The sequence below is a fragment of the Erinaceus europaeus genome, chromosome 9 (assembly GCF_950295315.1).
Source record: "Erinaceus europaeus chromosome 9, mEriEur2.1, whole genome shotgun sequence".
Classification (NCBI taxonomy): Eukaryota; Metazoa; Chordata; class Mammalia; order Eulipotyphla; family Erinaceidae; genus Erinaceus; species Erinaceus europaeus.
The window spans coordinates 51,629,284-51,651,364 of record NC_080170.1 but is presented as its reverse complement, the minus strand read 5'-3'; the positions used below and the strand labels follow the sequence as shown (position 1 = coordinate 51,651,364).

General features: G+C 39.0%; 1 protein-coding gene across 4 annotated transcripts in view; it reads left to right on the top strand.

The window, feature by feature from the left end:
- The first annotated feature begins 2,819 nt into the window (after nt 1–2,819).
- SLC9C2 (solute carrier family 9 member C2 (putative)) overlaps nt 2,820–22,081 on the top strand; it is a 70,884-nt gene continuing 51,622 nt past the window's right edge. Inside the window, exons 1-7 of one of the 4 annotated variants that reach the window (XM_060197888.1) lie at nt 2,820–3,001; nt 3,790–3,990; nt 8,135–8,235; nt 11,819–11,947; nt 14,318–14,483; nt 19,424–19,540; nt 20,815–20,976. In XM_060197888.1, coding sequence (XP_060053871.1) covers nt 3,864–3,990; nt 8,135–8,235; nt 11,819–11,947; nt 14,318–14,483; nt 19,424–19,540; nt 20,815–20,976 — 802 coding nt within the window. In that variant the 5' untranslated portion in view covers nt 2,820–3,001; nt 3,790–3,863. The remainder of the gene's footprint in view (nt 3,002–3,789; nt 3,991–8,134; nt 8,236–11,818; nt 11,948–14,317; nt 14,484–19,423; nt 19,541–20,814; nt 20,977–22,081) is intronic. The other 3 variants (XM_060197887.1, XM_060197886.1, XM_060197889.1) reach the window with 3 other exon arrangements.

Sequence of the window (22,081 nt, the reverse complement as noted above, 5' to 3'; positions counted from 1 at the left end):
CTTTCTAACTTGTCAGTTGCATGAGTTGCCTGAGTGCAATGAGGACCCATTTTGGAAGTGGGTCCTCCAATCAGCCCAGTGACTGATGCTATGTGGGACAGCAAAAAGCCTCTGTTGAGTCCTGCCAAAATTGTAGATTTCAGCTAAATAAATGATTGTTGTTTCAAACTACTGAGTTTTGTGTCTGTTTGTTACACAGCAATATATTAACATACAAACTTGGGGACCTTGAAGTGAGAAATTGATACAATAAGCCCTAATATTTGTGGCATTGCCTATTTTAGGACTGTATGGTAGGCAAAAGCTGGAAGGGTCTAGAGATTAACACACTCTTTAAGGGCCTCTTTAAAAAGAGTTAATAGGAAATAGAAGACACTGTTTTTAGAAGCTGGTAAAAGGGACCCCCTTGTTATTTGATCCTATTAAGTTTGGAAACCTGCTGAGTAAGAATAGACTCAATAATATCACTAGGAATTTTTCCAAGTAGTGTTCAAGTACCCCCTCTCCCACTTCTACTAAAATGTGAGAAGGAAGATATGGACTGAAAAGTAAATAAAACTTAAATATAAATTATCTTGTACTTCTAGGTTTGAAAATAAAATTTTCTCATTCTTAGTCTGTGTAGAGGACAATACATTCTCAAACTAAGACAAGAAAGTAGCTTCAGAGAATAGACAATCTCAGGTGGAATTGTGAGCTCATTTGTTAAGTCCTCAGAGATGGCTAAGGTGGTGCCTCGTGACCCTTTCAGACTTAAAGTGCCCTTTCTTAGTGTAACTGGGAGGCTGGTTTCTAGCTGGTCTGAGAAGTAGTGGACAGACAGTAGCTCTGTCTGCATGTAGCATATGCACTGAGCTGTCTGATTTGTTCTGTAAGGATTCCCATGCCCATTCATGAGCCATTCATTATGTTAGGAGAATAGGGGAATGGGAGCTGTGACTAAACTAATCAGCCTCCGTTCTGTGTCTGTTTCACTCAGATCATCACTTGTCAGAAAATGGAGTTGGGAAAACATATTTGTCAGACTCTCTACACCTAACTCCTAGATCTACTTTTGTCTGATCCACTGACTGTATCAGAAAATGATGAAACACATGTTTATTCTTTTTTAAGCTCTGTAGAGAAATGTCATTATTTTATTTCTGTGCTATTTCTGACTCTGAACTACTTGTAACCTACAGAAGATTCTGAATTTTGTCCTGGGCTTTCTGAAGGCACTAGTGATGTTCTAAAAAGCCATGGGGAATGGGAATTTGGGCATAGGAAACTTGGTGAGCCTTGCCTGTAGGGTCTGGGTGACCCAGGTGAGCCCAAGGGGACACTAGTAGGTCAAGATGGGAAAACAGAAGGAATAGAGCTCTTGAGAGACAACCTGCAAATAAGACATTTTAAAAGACAAAAACAAAAATGGAAAAAATATGGCTCCAGGAGCAGCAGATTCATAGTGCAGGCACTGAGCCCAGAGATAACCCTGGAGGCAAAAAAAAAAAAAAAAAAAAAAGCTTGGCCATTGGGACTTGTGATAGAAAAAGGTCTAGTGAATTAAAACAACCATATCAGACATCAGACAGCAAAATGTTGTAAAGCATGGTTTTCAGGCAGTGGTGTTTGTGTTAGTGGAGGTGATAGCAAACAGAGCTATTGACTGAAACTTTAGTCTAAGGAATTGGGATTCTCACTTATTAAAGCTTTCTTGATAGGAAGTGATGAAGAAGATTAATAACATCACTGCTGTGACATTCTTGATGCCCTAGAGCAGGGGTTTTGATCAGAGTGGCATAGAAATGAGACAGTAAACTTGCATCATAAAGTATCTTCCTTGAGCATGACAAGTTGAAAATAAATGCTTGTTTGAAATTATAATGTATTTGCATTTTAAAGATGTATTTATTTTTTGACACAAGGTATTGTGAAGAGAGGGGGAGAGGGAGAAAAAGGAGGGAGGGGGAGAGACTGTGTTAGATCAAGTCTGGCCTCTAGGGCCTCAATAATTCAAGTCCTATTCATACATTTTTAGCGATAAGATCTGAGGCAAAAACAAAGAGTGAGGCATGACAGGCATCCATGAAGAATGAGTGGCATTATTTCTTCAAATTAAGAAACAAAAGCTAATAAATAGGAGTTCAGGAAGAAAATAACAGTGTGAAGTTCCCCCTTGACAAGGAAGGAGAGGCAGAAAGAGAGCAAATGGAGAAAGATGAGTGAAAAAGTCAGGAGCCTAGGTAATGTTGAAGATAGTTAAGGCTGAAGGAAGAGAAAAACACAGGGGGTCCATCCAGTTGGTGGCGCACCTCGTTGAGTGCATGTTACAATGCTCAAGGACCTAGGTTCGAGCCCCCAGGCCCCACCTGCAGGGGGAAAGCTTTGTGAGTGGTGAAGCAGTGTTGCAGGTGTCTGTCTTTCCCTCCCATCACCCCCTTCCCTCTCAGTTTCTGGAAGTCCCTATCCAATAAATACATAAATAAATATAATACAAATTTTAAAAAGAGGAAAAGGGCTTGGCTCAAAGTTCACCTTTAATAGAAATAATCCTTCTAAAAAAAGAGAGAGAGAGAAGAACAATGGTGGATTTTCTGCCTGCATGGTCAGGGACTGTTTCAGTTTCCATGTTGAGCAAAGAAAATCAGTTAAAACAGTTGTGGGAGTAAACACTAAGCAATGAAAAATACAAGCTTCCCGGGAACTGAGAAGAAGGGGATTATGCACATAGCCAATCAGAAAGAAAGTTAGGTTGGCAAGAAACCAATGAGGAGGATGCATGCAAATGACTTTTGGGGTGTTAGCAGTTGGTAGAACTGTCCCTGGCAAGCAGACTCATTGCTGAACATTGTTCTTTGTGAGTTTTGAAAGCCTTCCTCTTGATTTCAACTCTGAACTCACTTGGCTTTGGAAGAAGATATTGCTTGTCTTGGTAGTTTGGGGAAGAACCTGAGGTGAGAGTCATGACAGGTGGGACCAGCAGGACTTGAAGATGCCAGGGCCCTGAAGGCTTGAGGATCAGGTGAAGTGATTTAAAGAATCTCATTTCCAGGATATTCTGACTCACACCAAAGTCATGTGACTTATAGACCAAACAAGTGCAAAACAACCAAAGATGAGCTCTAAATGCTATTGACATGACCCTATTTTCAGGAAAAGGGATATTTCCTCCCAAGTTATTCAAAGCACTATGTGATCAAACCCTCACTTCAATCTTTACCTTTGTGTGGGAGTTAATCCTCCCTTCGCCCAGCTTGTGTCCCTCAACTTGGTGTGCTTTATTTCCCATGTTCTGCTCACCATCTTGGATTTGAAGGGACTGGAGAGAAAGAAAAAAATACATATAGAGAAAGGGGTTTGCGTTAGTCAAAGGGAATTCCAGAATGATTACACACACACACACACACACACACACACACACACACACACACACACACACACACACACCAAGAAAGTTTTCAAAGTGCTCAGTTCTTTAAGTATGGAGAGTCTAGCCCAGTCTAAAGAAAAAGTCATATTCATCCCTGGCCCTTGTAAACTGACCATCAATAGGGAAGGCAAACACAAACTACACCAAATACTAGTAAATGCAACATCAGCATCACCCCATCCCCAAACACATGTGGAAGAAACATGGAGCAAAAATGATGCTCATGTTCCTTTAAAATATTCTCAGAGTCAGAGAGGAAACAGGAGTTATTAGTGCATGCCTGAAGTGAAACAGGTAAAATCTTGCTGAAATCTTGGAAATACTGAGAGCATAACAGGTTCTAGTGGGTCTCAATTTCTTCTTTTTGTATATTACCACAGGCTAGTTTGTAGTAGTAAATGCGGTGATAAAAACCCACACATAGATCCATCAAGTTAGAACTGAAAAAGCAGATATGAACACATCTTTCTGGATGCTACAGAACACTAACAAACCAGATTTACTCTGTGGAAGGTCAGAGGACTATAGCATGGCCACTGGGCACTTCCCACTGCTCATCTGTTCCACGGTTGTTTTGGGAGGTAAGTGGTTATCTTTGAGTTTCATCTTTCCTCCACTCTTGGCACCTTCCTCAGTGTAGAAAATACAACTTGCTCCAAAGGAAGGGATTCATGAAATAAAAAGATGTATGTGAATACTGTCAGTCTGGCTTGCTTTAATGACAGATAGCGTCTCAAGTGTATTCTTATCTTTAGCAACATTGGTTGAGCACAATAAAGTGACTGGAATAAGGAAAATGAGACAGTTCTGAACCTCAAGGAGCACTCGAGTAGGGAGACAGGCAAACAGAGTATGATAGTAGAGTAAGTGGTGTGTCTCTGAAAGCTTGATTAAGGGTCTCAGATGACAAGAAGGACAAGCTCTACACTGCCTGTTGACAGTGTATGCAGACCTGAATCTGGGAGGAGTGGAGGTGAGTGGAGGCCTACAGAGTGCAGATACTGGCTTTACCATTTGCATAGCTAATGTCAATTTTGTTACTTTACTTCTATTACATCTCTGGGTGTGATTTTTTTCTTTAGAAAAATATCACCACTACTCCAAACTCTAGTGGGGTTTTAGGGAAGGCTTCACAGATAATGAATGATTCCTTTTTAAAAAATATTTGTTTATTTATTCCCTTTTGTTGCCCTTGTTTTTTTTATTGTTGTACTTATTATTGTTATTGATGTCATCATTGTTGGATAGGACAGAGAGAAATGGAGAGAGGAGAGGAAGACAAGGAGAGGGATAAAAAGATAGACACCTGCAGACCTGCTTCACTGCCTATGAAGCGACTCCCCTGCCAGTGGGGAGTTGGGGGCTCGAACCAGTATCCTTACGCTGGTCCTTGCACTTCGTGCCACATGTGCTTAACCCACTGCGCTACCGCCCAACTCCCATGAATGATTCCTTAATAAGAAAGAATTAAATTGCTGGTTGGTAAGAGCCCAATGACTTAGAGCACAAGACTTATATTCCTGAGGGCTCAGCAGTACAAAGTTCAATCCCTAGCACAGCCTTATGCCAGAACTGAGTAGTGCTCCGATCTCCCCTCATAAAGATAAATCTTGAGGGACCAGATGGTGGTGCACCTGGTTGAGTGCACTTTTTACAATGCACAAAGACCTGAGGTAGAGTCCCTAGTCCCCACCTGCAGGGGGAAAGCTTTTCAAGTGATGAAGCAGGGCTGCTGGTGTTTCTATGTCTCTCTTCCTCTCTGTCACCCCCTTCCCTCTTGATTTCTGGCTGTCTCTGTCCAATAAATAAAGATAATAATAAAATATTTTAAAAGTTCTTGTTTAAAAATATGTAAAGGGAAAAATCATTCAGCCAGCATAGTGAATGATAACCAGGTAGATAAAAGGACATACCAAATAGGTGCTTTGTTCTACATCTCAAAGCTTGTGGTTAAGAGAATTGTCTTGTTCCCTTTAAATTTTAAAGTTTTAAAACAAAAATAATTTGCTTTAAAGATTCATATATTGATTTTTGATGAGCAAAAGGGAATGGAATTTGGTGCCTTATCAATGTGCTATCTCCTTAGCCCTGAATTTTTTTCATTTCTTTATTGGGGATTAATGGTCTACAGTCAACAGTAAAATACAGTAGTTTGTGCATGCATAACATTTCCCAGCTTTCCACATAACAGTTCAACCCTCACTAGGTCCTCTTCTGCCATCATGTTTCAGGACCTGAGCCCTCCCCTCCACCTCAGAGTCTTTTTATTTTGGTGTAATTCACCAACTCCAGCCCAAGTTCTGCTTGTGTTTTCTCTTTTGATCTTGTTTTTCAACTTCTGTCTATGAGTGAGATCATCCCATATTCATCGTTCTGTTTCAGCCTTATCTCACTTAACATGATTCCATCAAATTCCACCCAAGATGAGGTGAAGAAGGTGAACTCACTGTTTTTGTTTGTTTTAATATTTATTTATTTATTTATTCCCCTTTTTGTTGGTCTTGTTTTATTGTTGTAGTTATTATTGATTTATTGTTGTTGGATAGGACAGAGAGAAATCAAATGAGGAGGGGAAGACAGAGAGGGAAAGAGAAAGACACCTGTGGACCTGCTTCACTGCTTGTGAGGTGACTCCCCTACAGGTGTGGTGCCGGGGGCTCGAACCAGGATCCTTACACTGGTCCTTGTGCAAAATATTTTTAATTATCTTTATTTTTATTTATTTATTGGATAGAGACAGCCAGAAATCAAGAGGGTAGGGGGAGATAGGGAGGGAGAGAGACAGAGAGACACTTGCTGCTCTGCTTCACCATTTATGAAGCTTTCCCCCTGCAGGTGGGACCAGGGACTCGAACCTGGGACCTCACACACTATAACATGTGCTCAACCAGGTGCGCCACCACCTGGCCCCTGAACTCACCGTTTTTAATAGCTGAGTAGTATTCCATTGTGTATATAGTCCACAGTTTGCTCAGACACTCATCTAGCCCTGAATTTTTTTTTTATGTGAGGGCCATCCGAGCACAAAACCTATGAACCTGGACCCCAGATGTCATGGATTCAGTCCCTAGCAGCACTGACCCATGGTAGAGAGGAGCAGTGTTCTGGTCTCTCTATCCTCATTCATCACATGTAAATCAGTATTTAAAACTTTTTTCTCAGTTGGGAAATAATTTCAACTGCTCTAAAACCCTTTCTGGAAGTAGGAAAACTATAAAGAAAACTACATTGATTCAAACAAGTATTAAGAACTTCTGTTTGGTGCCGGGCCATGGCACACCTGGCTAAGCACACACATTGCCATGCGCAAGGACCCGAGTTCAAACTCCACTCCCCACCTGCAAAAGGGATGCTTCACAGGCAGTGAAGCAGGACTATGAATGTCTGTCTTTCTCTTTTCCTCTCTCTATCCCCCTCCCTTCTCAACTTCTATCTGACCTGAAAAAATGGCCACTGGGACTGATGGATTTGTTGTACCATCATAAAGTCCCAGCAATAACCCTGATTGGGGTGGAGGGACACTTTTGTTGTAATTGTACCAGGGAATTAAACTGCTTTCTCTGAGGTCTCTAAACTATTAATGTCCTTAGCCCCTTTGCAGCTAGGAGTTATTGGTGGCTATGGATTTCAGTAACTCTTAATTCTTTTATGATTACATAGAGACATATAAGGGCTCCACCAAAAAGGAAATGCAGATATTGTTTGAGAAACATTTCTGTATCTGGCTTTATGCATGAGAAGTGTTCAATAAATATTCACTGATGTGGGTTGAATAATATCTGACAAGACATATAGAAACTGGAAGTCAAGGAATGTTATGCTAGGCAGCAATTTATTTCATTGTAGCCTATATGTTAACCTCTGGAAAGAATGAAAAGAATAATCTTGAATATAGTGGAGGATTACAAGGCAAGAAAATACATGTATACTGAGAATACTGATGTATTATTATTTGTAGTATCTCCTACAGTATCTCCTCAGCAATACTTCTAACTTTTAGGAAAACGATGTGCTGTTATAGCTTAGGATGAGTAATTATTAACAGAAAGGACAACATTAGACATGAAGTGTGGTTTTTCATGATTTCTCAATATATCCCTGTACACAATAAGACCCATGCCCCTTGACTTTTGGATAGCTTTGGCAGGTTGTTGGAACTTCAGTATTTGTGCACTCACCTGTGAGAGACCCTTAATGATGTGTATCTTTATTACTTGTGTAACAACATTTGTGGGGCCAGCAGTAGTGCATCCAGTAGAGCTTATACATTACTATGTGCAAGGACCCTGGTTCAAGCCCTAGTCCCCACTAGCAGCAAGGAAGTTTTATGAGCAGTGAAGCAGTGCTGCAGGTCTCTCTCTCTTCATCTTTATCTCTCCCCTCCCTCTCAATTTCTGTCTGTTTTTATCTACAAAAGAGAGAGAAAGAGGGATGAATGAAGGAAGGAAGGAAAGAAGGAAGGAAGAGAAGAAGAAAGGAAGGAAAGAAGGTAGGGACTCTCAGAAGTGGTGGATACATCATGCAGGTACTGAGCTCCATTGATACCCATGGTTGCAACTAAAATAATAGTAATGATAATGATAATAATATAGCAATTGTAACGACTATTGATTTGTTTCTATTGGTAAGATAGAAGGAGTCGACAGTTATATAACTAGAGAGAGAACTATTAAATTGCCTTGAAACTAAACAGTATGCTAAAGTATACACACCTATTTCTTCTAGGATTTCTGAAGTTTTATTTAAGGAATCACGAAGTCATTGTCTTGACAATTCTTTCTCTGTTGGGATTTGTGATAGGACAGGTGGCCTTCCATACGCTTGAGGTAATGTACTTGTGATAAATAAGAAAATGAGTGAAAGAACCAAAACCTGAAATATGACCTATTTCTATCCCCTCTCCTAGATGCATGGAAATTCTTTCATGTAAATAACGACTAATGATAAAAAATACATCTGACAAGGCATGGCAGTAACTATGTGCACTTAACCAGATTAAGTGCACATAGTGCAAAGCACAAGGACTGGCTCAAGGATTTGAGTTCGGACCCCTGCTCCTCACCTGCAAGGGGGTTCGCTTTGCAAGAGGTGGAACAGGTCTGCAGATGTCTATCTTTCTCTCCTCTTCTCTGTCTTCCCCTCCTCTCTCCATTTCTCTCTCTCCTATCCAGCAGCAAATAGCAACAGCAACAGCAATGACAGAAAAAAAAAAAAAGGCCTCCAGGAACAGTGGATTTGCAATGCAGAAACCAAACCGAGCCCCAGTGATGACCCTGGAGGCAAGAAAAAAAAAGTGCAGCTGTCATTAAAAGTTTTGAAAATGAAAAAATAATAATAATACAGTAAAGGGATATGAGATAGAGAAGCTGACGACACAGTGCTATCTTGAAAGAGAGCACAATTTGGTTCCGTTCCTGGCTTCTTTATCATCTGACTTTGGAATCTGGCTCTTGTTTCCTCCTCTTCCACATACTCAGGCTTTTTCCTTACTCTTGTGTAGACTATGTTATAAAAGGCAGCAGTTCCTTTCACCTGTTCTTTTCTGCCTTGCCAGATTAAATGAAAAAAAAAAAAAAAAAAAAAACCATGTCAAATAACATAGGAGATTCAAGAAAAATGTATTAATGTATTATCTCTTTATTTCAAATGCATAGTAGTTGATCAATGACCAGTTGTCCTAATACTAATTCTTGTATTTTTCAAAAAAGAGAACAGTTCTTGTACCTATCTGATAGACATTGTAAAAGCCTTTTTTTAAATTATAGTACCATGCCTACTATGACTCTTTCCAACATTTATTATGTGCCAGGATCCTTTTTTTTTTAAGAAAAATTTTCTTTATTGGGGAATTAATGATTTGTAGTTGACAATAAAATACAATAGTTTGTACATGCATAACATTTCCCAGTGTTCCACATAATAATTCAGTCCCCACTAGGTCCTCCTCCGCCATCATGTTCTAGGAGTGGAACTTTTTTTTTTTTTTACTTTGGTACAATACACCAACTCCAGTTTAAGTTCTGCTTAGTGTTTTCCCTTCTGATCTTGTCTTTTCAACTCGTGTATATGAGTGAGATCACCCCATATTTATCATTCTGTTTCTGACTTATCTCACTTAACATGATTCCTTCAAGCTCCCTCCAAGATGAGATGAAGAAGGTGAACTCACTGTTTTTAATAGCTGAGTAGTATTCCATTGTGTATATATACCACAACTCTCTCATCCATTCATCTGTTGTTGGATACCTGGGTTGCTTCCGGCTTTTGGCTATTACAAATTGTGCTGCTATGAACATAGGTGTACACAGATCTTTTTGGATGGGTATATTGGGTTCCTTGGGATATATGCTCAGGAGAGAAATTGCAGGGTCATAGGGTAGGTCCACTTCTAGTCTTCTGTGAGTTCTCCAGACTGCTCACCAGGATTCCTTTTAAGTGCTTTGCATTTCTTAATTTATTATTAACTCTTCGGTTAATTATTGGGTTAATGTGTTCACCTCACAAAGGATCTAACTCAACAGAGCTAGGTGCTATTGTTTTCCAGATGAGGAAACTGAAACAGAGATTAAACTATTGAGTCAAATATAATGCATTGTAGGAGGGAATTATATTTGCATATTTTGATCACTGTTTCTGTGTTTCCCTTTCTTCTGTGTCCAACCTTTATGATTTATGTCCTAACCACAATTTGTATTATTATCTTTGTGTTATGTTTCTCATTAAAGAATTTAAAAATCCTAAACAAATACCTGAGTCACAAATACCTGTGTACTTTGAGAATATATATATGTAGTCAATAACTTAAAAATACTTCTCTTTCACTCCCTGCAGTTATTTGAAGTTTTCCTTTCATGCTTCCTAACTTCTTAGTGACTTCTGATTGAAGTTCCTTTTTCATACTTTCTAACTCCTTTTTCATACTTTCTAGCTCCTTACAGAACTCCATTCTGAGCTCCTCTTTTGTGTTTCTTAATTCCTTAGAGAAGAATTCCTTCAACTCTTGAGTATGTTTCTCCATACTATGCTTGGATTCTTGGAGAGTCGTCATAATGAGCTTCTGTAGTCTTTCTCTGGTAGTCTTTCTACATCTATAGTTTCTTGGGCTCTCTGTTTAATTTCTTTTCTTTTTTAATATTTATTCCCTTCTGTCACCCTTGTTTTATTGTAGTTATTATTGTTGTTATTGATGTCGTCATTGCTGGATAGGGCAGAGAGAAATGGGGAGAGGAGGGGAAGACAGAGGAGGGGAGAGAAAGACACCTGCAGACCTGCTTCACCGCTTGTGAAGGGACACCCCTGCAGGTGGGGAGCCGGGGGCTTGAACCGGGATCCTTACTCCGGTCCTTGAGCTTCGAGCCTACCGCCCTACTCCCTCTGTTTCATTTCTATCTGACTGATTATGGCAGGGTTGCTGTTTAGTTCTATTTTTCTGGTGACACATTTATTGTGCTGGTTATTGCTGGCCAGCAGGTGGTGCTATTGTTATAATCGCTAGGCTTTTCTTTGTTTACATATTTCCCACGGAGGGGTTGGTGCTGGGCTTTCTTATGGTCACAAATGCTCCGTTTTTTGGTGTTTTCTTTTCCTTCCCGGAAATTCAGAAGGCTAAAATCCCTGAATTAACGATTGAGATGTCGTAAGCTCACTTCTCTTTCCTCTGGCGCTGGGATCTGCCTTCACTGCTTGCTGCATATAGAGGCATAATGGTGTCTATCCTGTTCTCATAGCTTGTAAACATAGATAACGTATCCACAGGGCAATGTTGGCTCATCAGGGGTCCACCTTGCATAATACACTTATCACATAAGCAAAATGGTTACTCAAATCAAAACTTTTGGTCAAGGTACTTAGTGCCACTCTGAGCACTAAGTTCCTCGTGTTCGGCTTCAAGCATATTCCCCTTCTTGCCCCAACTGCACTGTGAGCACCACAGTGTTTCAGCTGTAGTTGGTCAATTCCGTTTAGGTCTATAGTTGTAGTTATTTGTTGTTTTGGGGGAGATCCAAGTCCCTGATTCGATCCCTGTTACTCTATGGCCATGCCTCCCAGGAAAATAATAATAATAATAATAACACTTTATTGTATACTATCTAAAGTCATTTTGGGGATGACTAATGATAGGGACATGTCCCATGTTTGTAAACAGCAGTTACTTATCACCCACAGTGTTCATGTAGCCCAAAGTCACACATTTTTCCAGTTTACAGCCATTCGTACACATAACTCATCTGCACAGTTAGATCTAGAAATTATTACATGATTCAAGGAGTGACTTTGTAGATCACCTCTTCTTAGTTTCAAACTGGGGTTTCTTAAAGCTACTTTGACTGATCTGCAGCTACCTAATTTCTAGTAGTTCAAAACAAAAAAATAATAATAAACTTTTCTTGTTTGCCTTTGTTCATTTAGGTGCACAAACTAGTGTACCCTCTACTAAGAACCTCAAGTTTTTCACTTTTTTGCTACTTTTCACCTTTAATTTTATTTATGGCTGCTTTGGATGTGGACTTTAATTTACTCAAGAATGTGTTTTGGCAGGTAAGAACACAATTTAAATCAAATCATGGTTGATTTTTTTGCTTACTCATGTTAACAGAGCATGAGTGTAACTCGTCTGTCTTGCATATTTACCACCTTATTCTCCAGAAATACTAATGAATGAGAGTTGGGAGGGTGGGAAAAGAAGAATGTTGGCAGAGTAGCCACTCTTAGTATTGAGTAAGTATCTCCATTTTGCAAATGAGCCAGCCTTGGTTTCCAGGCCACAAACTGACAAAAATCAGAACCTGGATTCATATCTCACATCTGACTTTCTCTTAGTTATATCTGTGGATTTCACATCTTCAGGTCTCACATTGTGTTGCATTTGTGCCACTTACCTATTTTCTTAACTATGATTGTCAGACTACTTTTCCTATCAAGAAAATTTTACATTTATTTTGTTCTTCTGGGTTATTGCTGGGACTAGGTGCCAGTAAGACAAATCCATTGCTCCTGGGGGGCCAGTTTTTCCTTTTTTTTTTTTCTTTTCTTTCTTTTGCTGATAGAAACAGAAAAGTTGAGAAGAAAGGGAGAGACTGAGAAACATCTGCCGCAGTGCTTCACTACTTGTGAAGCTTCCCCATGTCAGGTGGGGACCAGGGATTTGAATCCTAGCCTATGCACACATGTGAATATTTGTTCTGATGTCTTGACTTAGGCATCTATCTTCTGATTGATGTCCAGATTTTTTTATTACCTTTATTTATTAGATAGAGACAGAAATGGAAAAGGGGGAGATAGAAAGGGGAGAGACAGGGAGACAACTGCAGCCCTGCTTCACCACTTGCAAAGCTTTCCCCTTACAGGTGGGGACCCCAGTGATAACACTGGAGGCAAAAAAAAAAAGAATATATACTCTCTAATTGTTGGATTCATGGGTAGGAATTTGTTCGGTAGTTTATATTGCTTTTCAGTGCCCCTTCCTCTACACACACACACACACATACACGTATCAAGCTTCTATTTTGACTATGAATTTATCAATTTCTCCCTTGTAATTCTGTCTGTTGTTTTTGATGATAATTTTGTTTATAAGGTTACCCTGGTTTACAAGACTAGAATTGTATTAGAAATACAAGTTTACTCCTTTTCCATGTGTTACCACAATTAACCCACCACCAAAGATCTGTATTTCTTAAATGTGATTTTGGGTTTTATCAATATTTTGCTTTGCTTTTGACTTTTCTCATTCTTTATTCCCTTCTTAAACAAGGAAGCTAATTTCTTTCTTTTTCCTTTTAGTTCGTCCTTCTTATCTAAAAGTTGTATATTTTATTTTAATTTTTGAGGCAGACACGCTACCTGTTTGATATATTTTCTCTCTCCCTTTCATGAAAATTCCATATATATATATTTTTTAATTTTTAATTTTTTTTTTTTTTTGCCTGGTATGGTCATGAGAACAGCATGAAAGTAGTACATTTTCCTGCATCCTTGACATTACAGAAAACAATTTGACCAACAAAATGTAGAAAACAGTTTGCTAAGTAAGGTTTCTAGAATGCTTTTAATAAGGGGGCTAATCTGGGGCCAGGTGCACCTGGTTGAGTGCACATGTTACAATGTGCAAGGACCCAGGCAGGTTCAAGTCCCTGGTCCCCACCTGCAGGGGGAAAGATTCACGAGTGATGAAGCAGTGCTGCAGTTGTCTGTCTCTCTTCCTCTCTATCTCTCCCTTCCCTGGTTGTCTCTATCCAATAAATAAAGATAATAAAAATAAATTTTAAAAAATAAGGGGCTAATCCACTGTCATGTACCCTTCTATTACCCTTCCCCAACCCCCGTTTTTGCCTGGAGCTTTCCAGATCAATACTGAGAAATTTGGCAAATTTTTTATGTAGATGCAGGAGAAATTCACGTTTCATAGTAAGAATATTTTGAACTAGTAAACTAGAATAAGTTCATTAATTAGAATAATATCAAACTATTAAACTAGAATAATACCAAGAGAGATTGGTGAATTAGTCTTGTAATTATAATACATATCTGTTCCAGAAGAGATGTTTTCATTCTTTTTTCTTTTTCCGGCACTAGGGTGCTCCATTGCTCTCAAGACTTTTTCACTTCTAAATTTCAGATAGAGACAGAAACAGAGAGCCACCACATTACTAGAATTTTCCCTTAGTTTCATGGCACTCCTATGTGCTCTGAAGTTCAAAGTCTAGACCAAGGATATGGCAAGGCACTAGTGAGATATTTTCTACCATAGCAGGGGAGGTTTCTTTGTAGCAGATAATCTGAAATACATCTCCAAAGTAAGAACATAAAACATTTGTAACCAAGATCTGATTCTTAGGACGTAAGTAAGTTCAACCATATTCTCTTTCGATTGCAAGTCTAATATTGTGCTATGACTCATTTTCACAGGTCTTGTTAATGGGATTTATCAGCTTTGTTACAGCACTCATCATTACTGGATTTGTGGTTCTGAAATTTAACAAATATTCTTGGAATCTGCAGTATTCCCTGCTCTTTAGCTTGACCCTGGTCGTCATAGATCCCATTAATTCTGTGAATTTCATGAAAAATATAGGTATGTCAGATTGAAAGTTTTAAGACAAATCACTTTCATTTGGTTACATTTTTTCTTGCACAAGTTGTACATCTAGTTAGGATAGCTATTGTGCTGTTTTTCTTGGAAATGGAGCATTGATTGACCAGGACACAAAAGGCAACCCAAGATCTGGTCTAAATTGTACCAATCATAATCTCAAAGAATTTTTACACCTTTTCAATGTGTTACCACAACCCACCAGGAGGAGAGAGGAGAGGTCAGAGCACCACATAGTTCTGATATTTGTGGTACTGGGTTTCAAAGCTGGGGCCTCTGGTATGCAAATTCTGTGTTCTTATCCTATCTCTTTGAGCAAAAATTTGCATTTTATTCCATTCTATTGAGTAAATGAGTCCTAAGCTACAAAATAGAGACTTTATATATATATATATATATATATATTATTGATTTAAATATGATCAACAAGACCATAGGACAAGAAAAATACAGTTCCACACAATTCCCACCACCAAAGTTCCATATCCTATCACCTTCATTGGAAGCTTTCCTACTCTTTATCTCTCTGGGAGCATGGACCCAGGATCATTATGGGGTCCAGAAAGACCTCTATCAGATCCCTCTCTCCACCGTCACTGGTCATCTCCATCAGGAACAACACAGTGGACCCTCTTGTGGGCCTCTACAGGACCTTGCCCTCAATGTGGAACAACAATGGTAGTGACTACCTCACTCTCTGAAGGGAGACTGGGTGAACATATTCTGCCACTTGAGGAAATCGTGTCCTGAAATGAGTGCAGCCTAGAATGTTCCTAGCTATGACCACGGAATGCTAGCTCAAACCTGCAGGGATGCAGAGGTTACACAGGCTCCTGTGCTGAATATGGACCCCAAATCAGATCGATGGGGTTTATGGTTAATGATATTTATATACTCTTCCCATATTTGGGAGCTACTCTCTTTCCTGATCCAGCTTTCTATTCCTTTTTCCAACTATGACACCCTCTCCCCAGACAATACCTCTAGCCCACCTGCATGCTAACTGTCAGGCTCAGGCAAAAATTAGTAAAGTCATGGGCCCCTTAAAATATACCTAAAATAAACTTCCTAACTTTTCCAAAATCAAGACCCCCATATTGCATCTGCTATATTCTTAACCTTTAGGCTCCTGATTATCAATTTGTTCTGCTTTATATCATAATGCTTTTCAGCCACCAAGTTGCAGATGTTACCATGACACCAATATGACTTCCCTGGACAAACGACCTCACCAATGTGTCCTGGAACCCCACCTCTCCAGAGTCCTGCCCCACTAGAAAAAGATAGAAACAGGCTGGAAGTATGGATCAACCTGTCAAAGTAGAGATTCTGCTCCACCCTTAGTGAAAAGCTTCTAAGGTCTTGCTATCTCTTATTAGAGCGCCCTCTATTTTGGAATAGCTGAGGGTTGTGGTTTATTTAAAAGGAATGAGGCCACTGGGCAGTGGTATACTGGGTAAAGTGCATGTTCCTATGTGCAAGAACCTTGGTTCAAGCCCCATGTCTGTACCTGCAAGGGGGAAGCTTCATGAGAAATGAAACAGAGCTCTAGGTATCTCTTACTCCCCCCTCCACCTCTCATACTGCTCTTATTTATTAAAAATATATATATAAGGAAATATAAGAAATGGGTAAGAGTACATTCTGGCAAATATGTTATCCAATAAAGCTTATTCCCCAGACAGTATATGGGTCCTGTACTATGTTTCATCTTATTTGAAATATCTGATATCACTCTGAAATATCCCTGTTTTCACATTCTGTTAAAACAACTGCAAAAAAAATAAACAGAAAATTATTAACTATACATCCATTTACATTTTTAGAAGCGTATCATAGAGCATTTATCCCAGTAGGATTTGATTCTCATCTAATTATATTAGTAAAGCATTTATTGCTTTCTAATCCTGTTAAAAAATTACAAGTGTGCCCTTGCTTTTAGACCAGTAAATTTTAACAGACAGTAATTTTCATTTCCTATAAGTACTAAGAAAACTTTTATCCTGAGGCCTATAAATGTTTTTTTTCAATTTTTATTTGATTAATAGTAGATTACAAGATTATAAGGTTACAGTGGATAGTTGCACATTACATCCACCCCTAAAGTTCTTTGTTCCCACTCTCTACCTCCCAAAGATAACCACTGTAGTTCTCACAAGTCTTAGAACCAGTTTACTTACTTCTGTTTGCTTATTTATTTGTTTTGTAAATTCATGAGCATTAGTTCTCCAGATTCCATATATGAGTGAAACCATCTGGTAGTTTATAAATACTTTCTAATTTAGTTTTTCACTCAATTTCATCATATCAAAGTCTTTTTATTTATTTACCACTGATTTACACAGTTATAGAATTTCAGAATATAGTTTCATATATATACATATATATCCCACTACCAAAGTTCCTGTGCTTCAGTTTTTCTCTGGTAGCCACCATAATTTTTGCATACTTTAAGAGACAGTTTGGAACTAGGAACATCTAAGGAAACCACCTGGGACTGCAACAAGACAGGACTAGAACGACTTTGGGAACCCACCAAATCACCAGTGAGTGCAAACACATATGGCTTGTTGAAAGAAAGGAGGAGCCTAAGGATTCCTGGGGCAAAAGCCCTTATCTACTATGGAGCAGCTGGAAACTGTCTGGCAGTTTACCAGCTGAGGCACCACCTCCAGTCTGTTTTACTAACAAAAAGGCTGCTGAGGGGAGAAGAGAATTTGTCTAAGACTCATCAAATGAGTCTCCATGGATACTGCCCCTCAGAGGTTGGAGTAGCAGCCCGGGAGGCCCCGTGCTGACATTGAGGGGCAAAGGACTGGCCTGGAAACTCAGGAGAAGATCTATACTCTAGTGGGCGAGAGGTGGGGCTGTATAGTGAGAACCTTTCCACATGGTTCTCCTGATGAATTGGGGATACATAGTGAATAACTGACACAGAACCCACCGAGTATAAATGGGACTTTTTTGGAAACTCACAGGGCCAACAATTTTCAGCCTGGCTTTGGCTGCTGGAAGAGCAGCTGAATTGAGCCCAGTGCTTTGTATCCTTGGGCATGGGAATCTCTGTGCATGACCACTGTGTTATCTCTCCCTCACCCTGATTTATGTCTTGGTCAGAAATGAATGATTAAGCTAAGAAGCCTAATTATAGTTAAAAAAAAAAAAAAAAGCCTTCAGGTTCCCATAGCCTACAGGGAAAAAAAAGAACAAAAGAGGTTTCAACAGCCACTGTGCTTCAACTCAGAGCTTGAGAGAATATTGAAACAAGCTCCCAGAGGGATAGAGAATGGGAAAGCTACCATGGGAGGGGGTGGGTTATGGGGATTGGGTGTTGGGAATTGTGTGGAGTTGTACCCCTCCTACCTTATGCTTTTGTTCACTAATCCTTTCTTAAATAAAAAATTTAAAAAAAAAATGAGATGACCAAAGGCAAAGGTCTGATTGACCTCCAGGATCTAAGAGAGGTCCCTAGTCTACAGTCACCATGGAAATGGGGTCCTGGTTCCTGCAAGCTGTTTACACAGCAGTTTAGTGCTAACACAAAGTTTATCTGCCAGGTTTCTTACTCACTGTAAGTTTTTCTTTCTTCATATTGTTAAAATTTTATTTATTATAAAAAAAAAAAAGAATATTGAAACAACAGTTAATTTCCATTGTGAATTCTTTAAGTACCTAACTTAGACACAAGAGTCCGTTTGGTTACTATTATTTTTGAAAGTTAGTTTGCTCTAGTGGTCTATATGCCACATAAGAGAGAAACTACCCTATATATATATTTTTTTTTAATCTCTATACTTATTTCATATTGTATGATCATTTCCAGTTTTATCCATTTTGAGTTTGACTCATTTTTATGGTGGGATCACTTGTATTTATACATCATGTGTAACCCTCTCTGTGATTGAATGGCCCTCTCTCCAAAAGTGCTTTGTGTCTAATTGGCAAAATATACTAATTTTTAAAGAACAATATTTTTACCAAATGCCTAAATAATAAAACCATACTTATATAGTCTGAATCATGCTTCTTTGATGCGGTGCCTTTATACACTGGAAACGTTAGTGAATGTTCCCGTATAAGTTAAAAGGAACTTGTGTATTCATTACATTTAAAGAGCACACAAGGCTTATAATTTTTATTTTAAGGTATATCTGCTATAGGAGCTTATAGAAGAATAAAACATAAAGTCTTGGAATGAAATTTAATTTAGTTGAGTGAAAAAGATATCCACACATAGAAAAATACTTCAACAGTAAGTGGTAGTATCTGGGTTGTGGAATTACAGATGGTTTTTGTTCTTTTCCAAATTTTACAGTGAATTAATGAGTATGACTTCATTACACACTAAGCCATAAAGAATACATGAATGCATTTCAACACTGATGCTTCTTTCATGTGGCATAACGCTTACCAGATGCATCAGTGTTGTAATGCCTATCAGTCAGGACTTCATCCCTGTCTGTGAATGGATCATATTTCACTGTAGGGATTAACCACTTTTACCCATTCAACAACCAATAGATTGTGGTCATTTCCACTTTTTTTTTTTTACTATTATTCGTAATACTGCCATAAATAATGCTGTAAGTTTTTATGTCCACATATATTTTCAGTTCTTTTATACTTACTTATAAAATGGTATATTTTACATTTCTAAAATGCAGTTCTTTTGGAATCAGACTGTTTTATCCATTCTGAAGCTCAAGCATGTTTGAGCCCATGACATGTCAAAGATTACCATGATTATGTTCTAGTGTCTTTGGAGATGTAAAAGGTGCAGCAGAGGGGGGAAAAAAAGTGATTGTAATTGAATCGCAGATCCATCCCAGTCATGACAGCCTTCTTTTTATATAGCATATTCCTGTGTAAAAGTGTCATTTTTCATTAACCATATGATTTTTACTTTGCATTTCTTTTTCTAGGTATTTCCAAAATGCATACTGATATCATCAGAGGAGAATCAATGATCATCTTTAGCTTCACATCCATTTTTTTTGGAAATTTCCGGAGCAATCTAACTAGTTTTTTCATGATTAAGGGTAGGAACATTATTTCATTGTCTGTATGCTTTCCAAAATTATTGTTGTGGTATATTCCAATGTGTTCTGAAGTTAAAATACATTCAAGAGAACTTCACTGCCATCTCTACCTTTTGCTGGTACCTGTTAAGAGAGTATATCCATTGGGAAGGGGTGGTTGAATAATAGTTATGCAAAAGTCTTTCTTGCCTGAGGCACCAAAGATCTAAGGTTCAATGCCCTGTATCATCAAAAGTCAGAGCTAAGCAGTGCTCTGTGGGTGTGTCAGAGGGGAGAAGTTTATCAAGTAAGGAAAAGAGAATTACCATTTGTATGTTTTCTTGGACATGAATGAGGAAAGAATGTTGAAAAAGCTATGCATTTCATCTGCCCATATATGTGAACACACACACACACACACACACCTCATCTGACTCAGTTTTACTTTATTCCTGGATCCATTTGGAGCTCAACTAATTGAAATTAGTTATGAATTGAGTTGGTCCTGGTTTTGTGTCTGAGGATGAAAGTCTGTTCAAGCAGAACTGGAAAGGCAAACCTAGAAGTGAAAGTAGAATTTGTGGTTAAAATTCACTGGACTGGAAAGCATACTGTCTTGCTTATATTTGCATGTGTGAAACTAGAGAAGATGAAAGAGTTGGAAATCACAGCCTGAAGAGGGGAAAGGTGTTCTCCTAACATGTGCCTGTGGTTGGAGAAAAATGTTCAAAGAAGGAAATGTGGATGATATAGAGGGGTTACAGGCTTCTCACTGGGGGCCCTCTGGACATTTGGGATGGTATGCTCAAGGCATAGCTTGACACCTTCTCACAGACTCATAATCCAAGGGGATTATGAGTATTTCTCCTTTCCCTTCCCAGTCACCCTAGGCTTGTAGGCAGGAGTCACAAATGTATTGCAGGTCAGTGGGGCCTCTGCATAGAGCTGCTTGACCCCTCACAGTGTACAAAACTTTGAAGTGGGTGTCTTTGAGTTGGAGAGTCTCTCTCTTGTCTTTTCCCCAGACTTTTCACACATACTCCTTCTGCTCAAGGTTCTGGAGAACGTTGGTGTCTTCTCTTCCAGGATAAGTAACCCCCAGCTACTGACTGAGGACATGTACTCTTAACATCTTTTCACAGTCACACCTTCTTGGGAAACTCACATGCATCAAAGAATATGGTCCCTACTCAGAAGTCTCAGAGCAAGCCACAGTGTAGAGATCTAGATGTCATCAGTGAGAGAAGTAAAAGTCAGAATTCACATTTCTCTTCTCTTGTGTTTTCTTTCCCTAGAGTTGCACATTATCGTGGCTCTCTGTTTGAGCGCTTTGGGAAGCACCTTTTGTGGATATTGGTGTGCAAAATTCATTCAGTTCATAATGAGTGATCTTTTCAGCAACACACTGACTGCTGTGGTTCTCTGTTTCTCAATGGTATACCTGATTTTCTACACTGGTAAGGAAGCAGAAAGAAAGAAAAAGAGAAAGAGGAAGAAAGAGAAGAAATTGTCTGTAGCATAAGTTATATACATCTTTATTTTTCTGTGATATTGACTGATTTTAGTATATGTCCTCAACCTTTTAGAAATATGTGCATATACACATCTATATTCATGTATGTAGTCATATTATATATATATATATATATATATATATATAGTCTTATAATATTGGCATTGTGACAAATACAGTACTATCGGATTTTTTAGAGAGAGAGAATGAAAGAAACCACAGCACTGAAGCTTCCTTCAGTGCAGTAGGAACCAGGCTCAAACCTGGGGTGGGTGTTATAATTTTAATTAAAATTAACAGTTTTCTTCACAACAGATGTTATCTAACCTTTTCTTTTTTTAAATCACTACTGGGACTTCATCACTCTAAGGTGACTTACTTTGTTTATTTTTTTAGAAAGGGGCCAAGTGGTAATGTACTCAATTGTGTGTGCACATGTTAACATGTGCAAGGGACCCAGGTTCAAATCCCTGGTCTCCATCTGCAGGGGGGAAGCTTTATGAGTGGTGAAGCAGTGTTATAGGTGTCTCTCTTTCTCTCTCCCTCTATATCTTACCCTTCTATGTCAGTTTCTCTCTGCCTGTAATATAGAAATAATTTTTAAAAAGAATGAGAGAGAAGAGGGAGAGAGGGAAAGATGCCACAGCACCAGAGCTTCCCCTTACTGTGGTGGGGGCCAGGCTTGAACCTGGGTTATGCACATGGAAAATTAGGCATACTATCCAGGTGAGCTATCTTACCTGTCCTTAAGTCATGACTGTTACTGGAAAGGACTGTAATGACTTTTAAAAGCCAACAGTGGAACTGGGTGGCAGCACACCCAGTGGAGTACACATTACCATATGCAAGGACCTAGGATCAAGTCCCTGGTCCCCACCTAAAGGAGGAAATTTCACATGATGCAATGCTACAGGTGCCTCATCTTCCCTTCCCTTCTCTTTTCTTCTTTTCTTTCTCTTCTTTTTTCTTCTCACCTCTTCTCTTCTCTTCCCTTCCCTTCCCTCTCCTTCCTTTCCCTTCCCTTCCCTTCCTTTCCCTTCCCTTCCCTT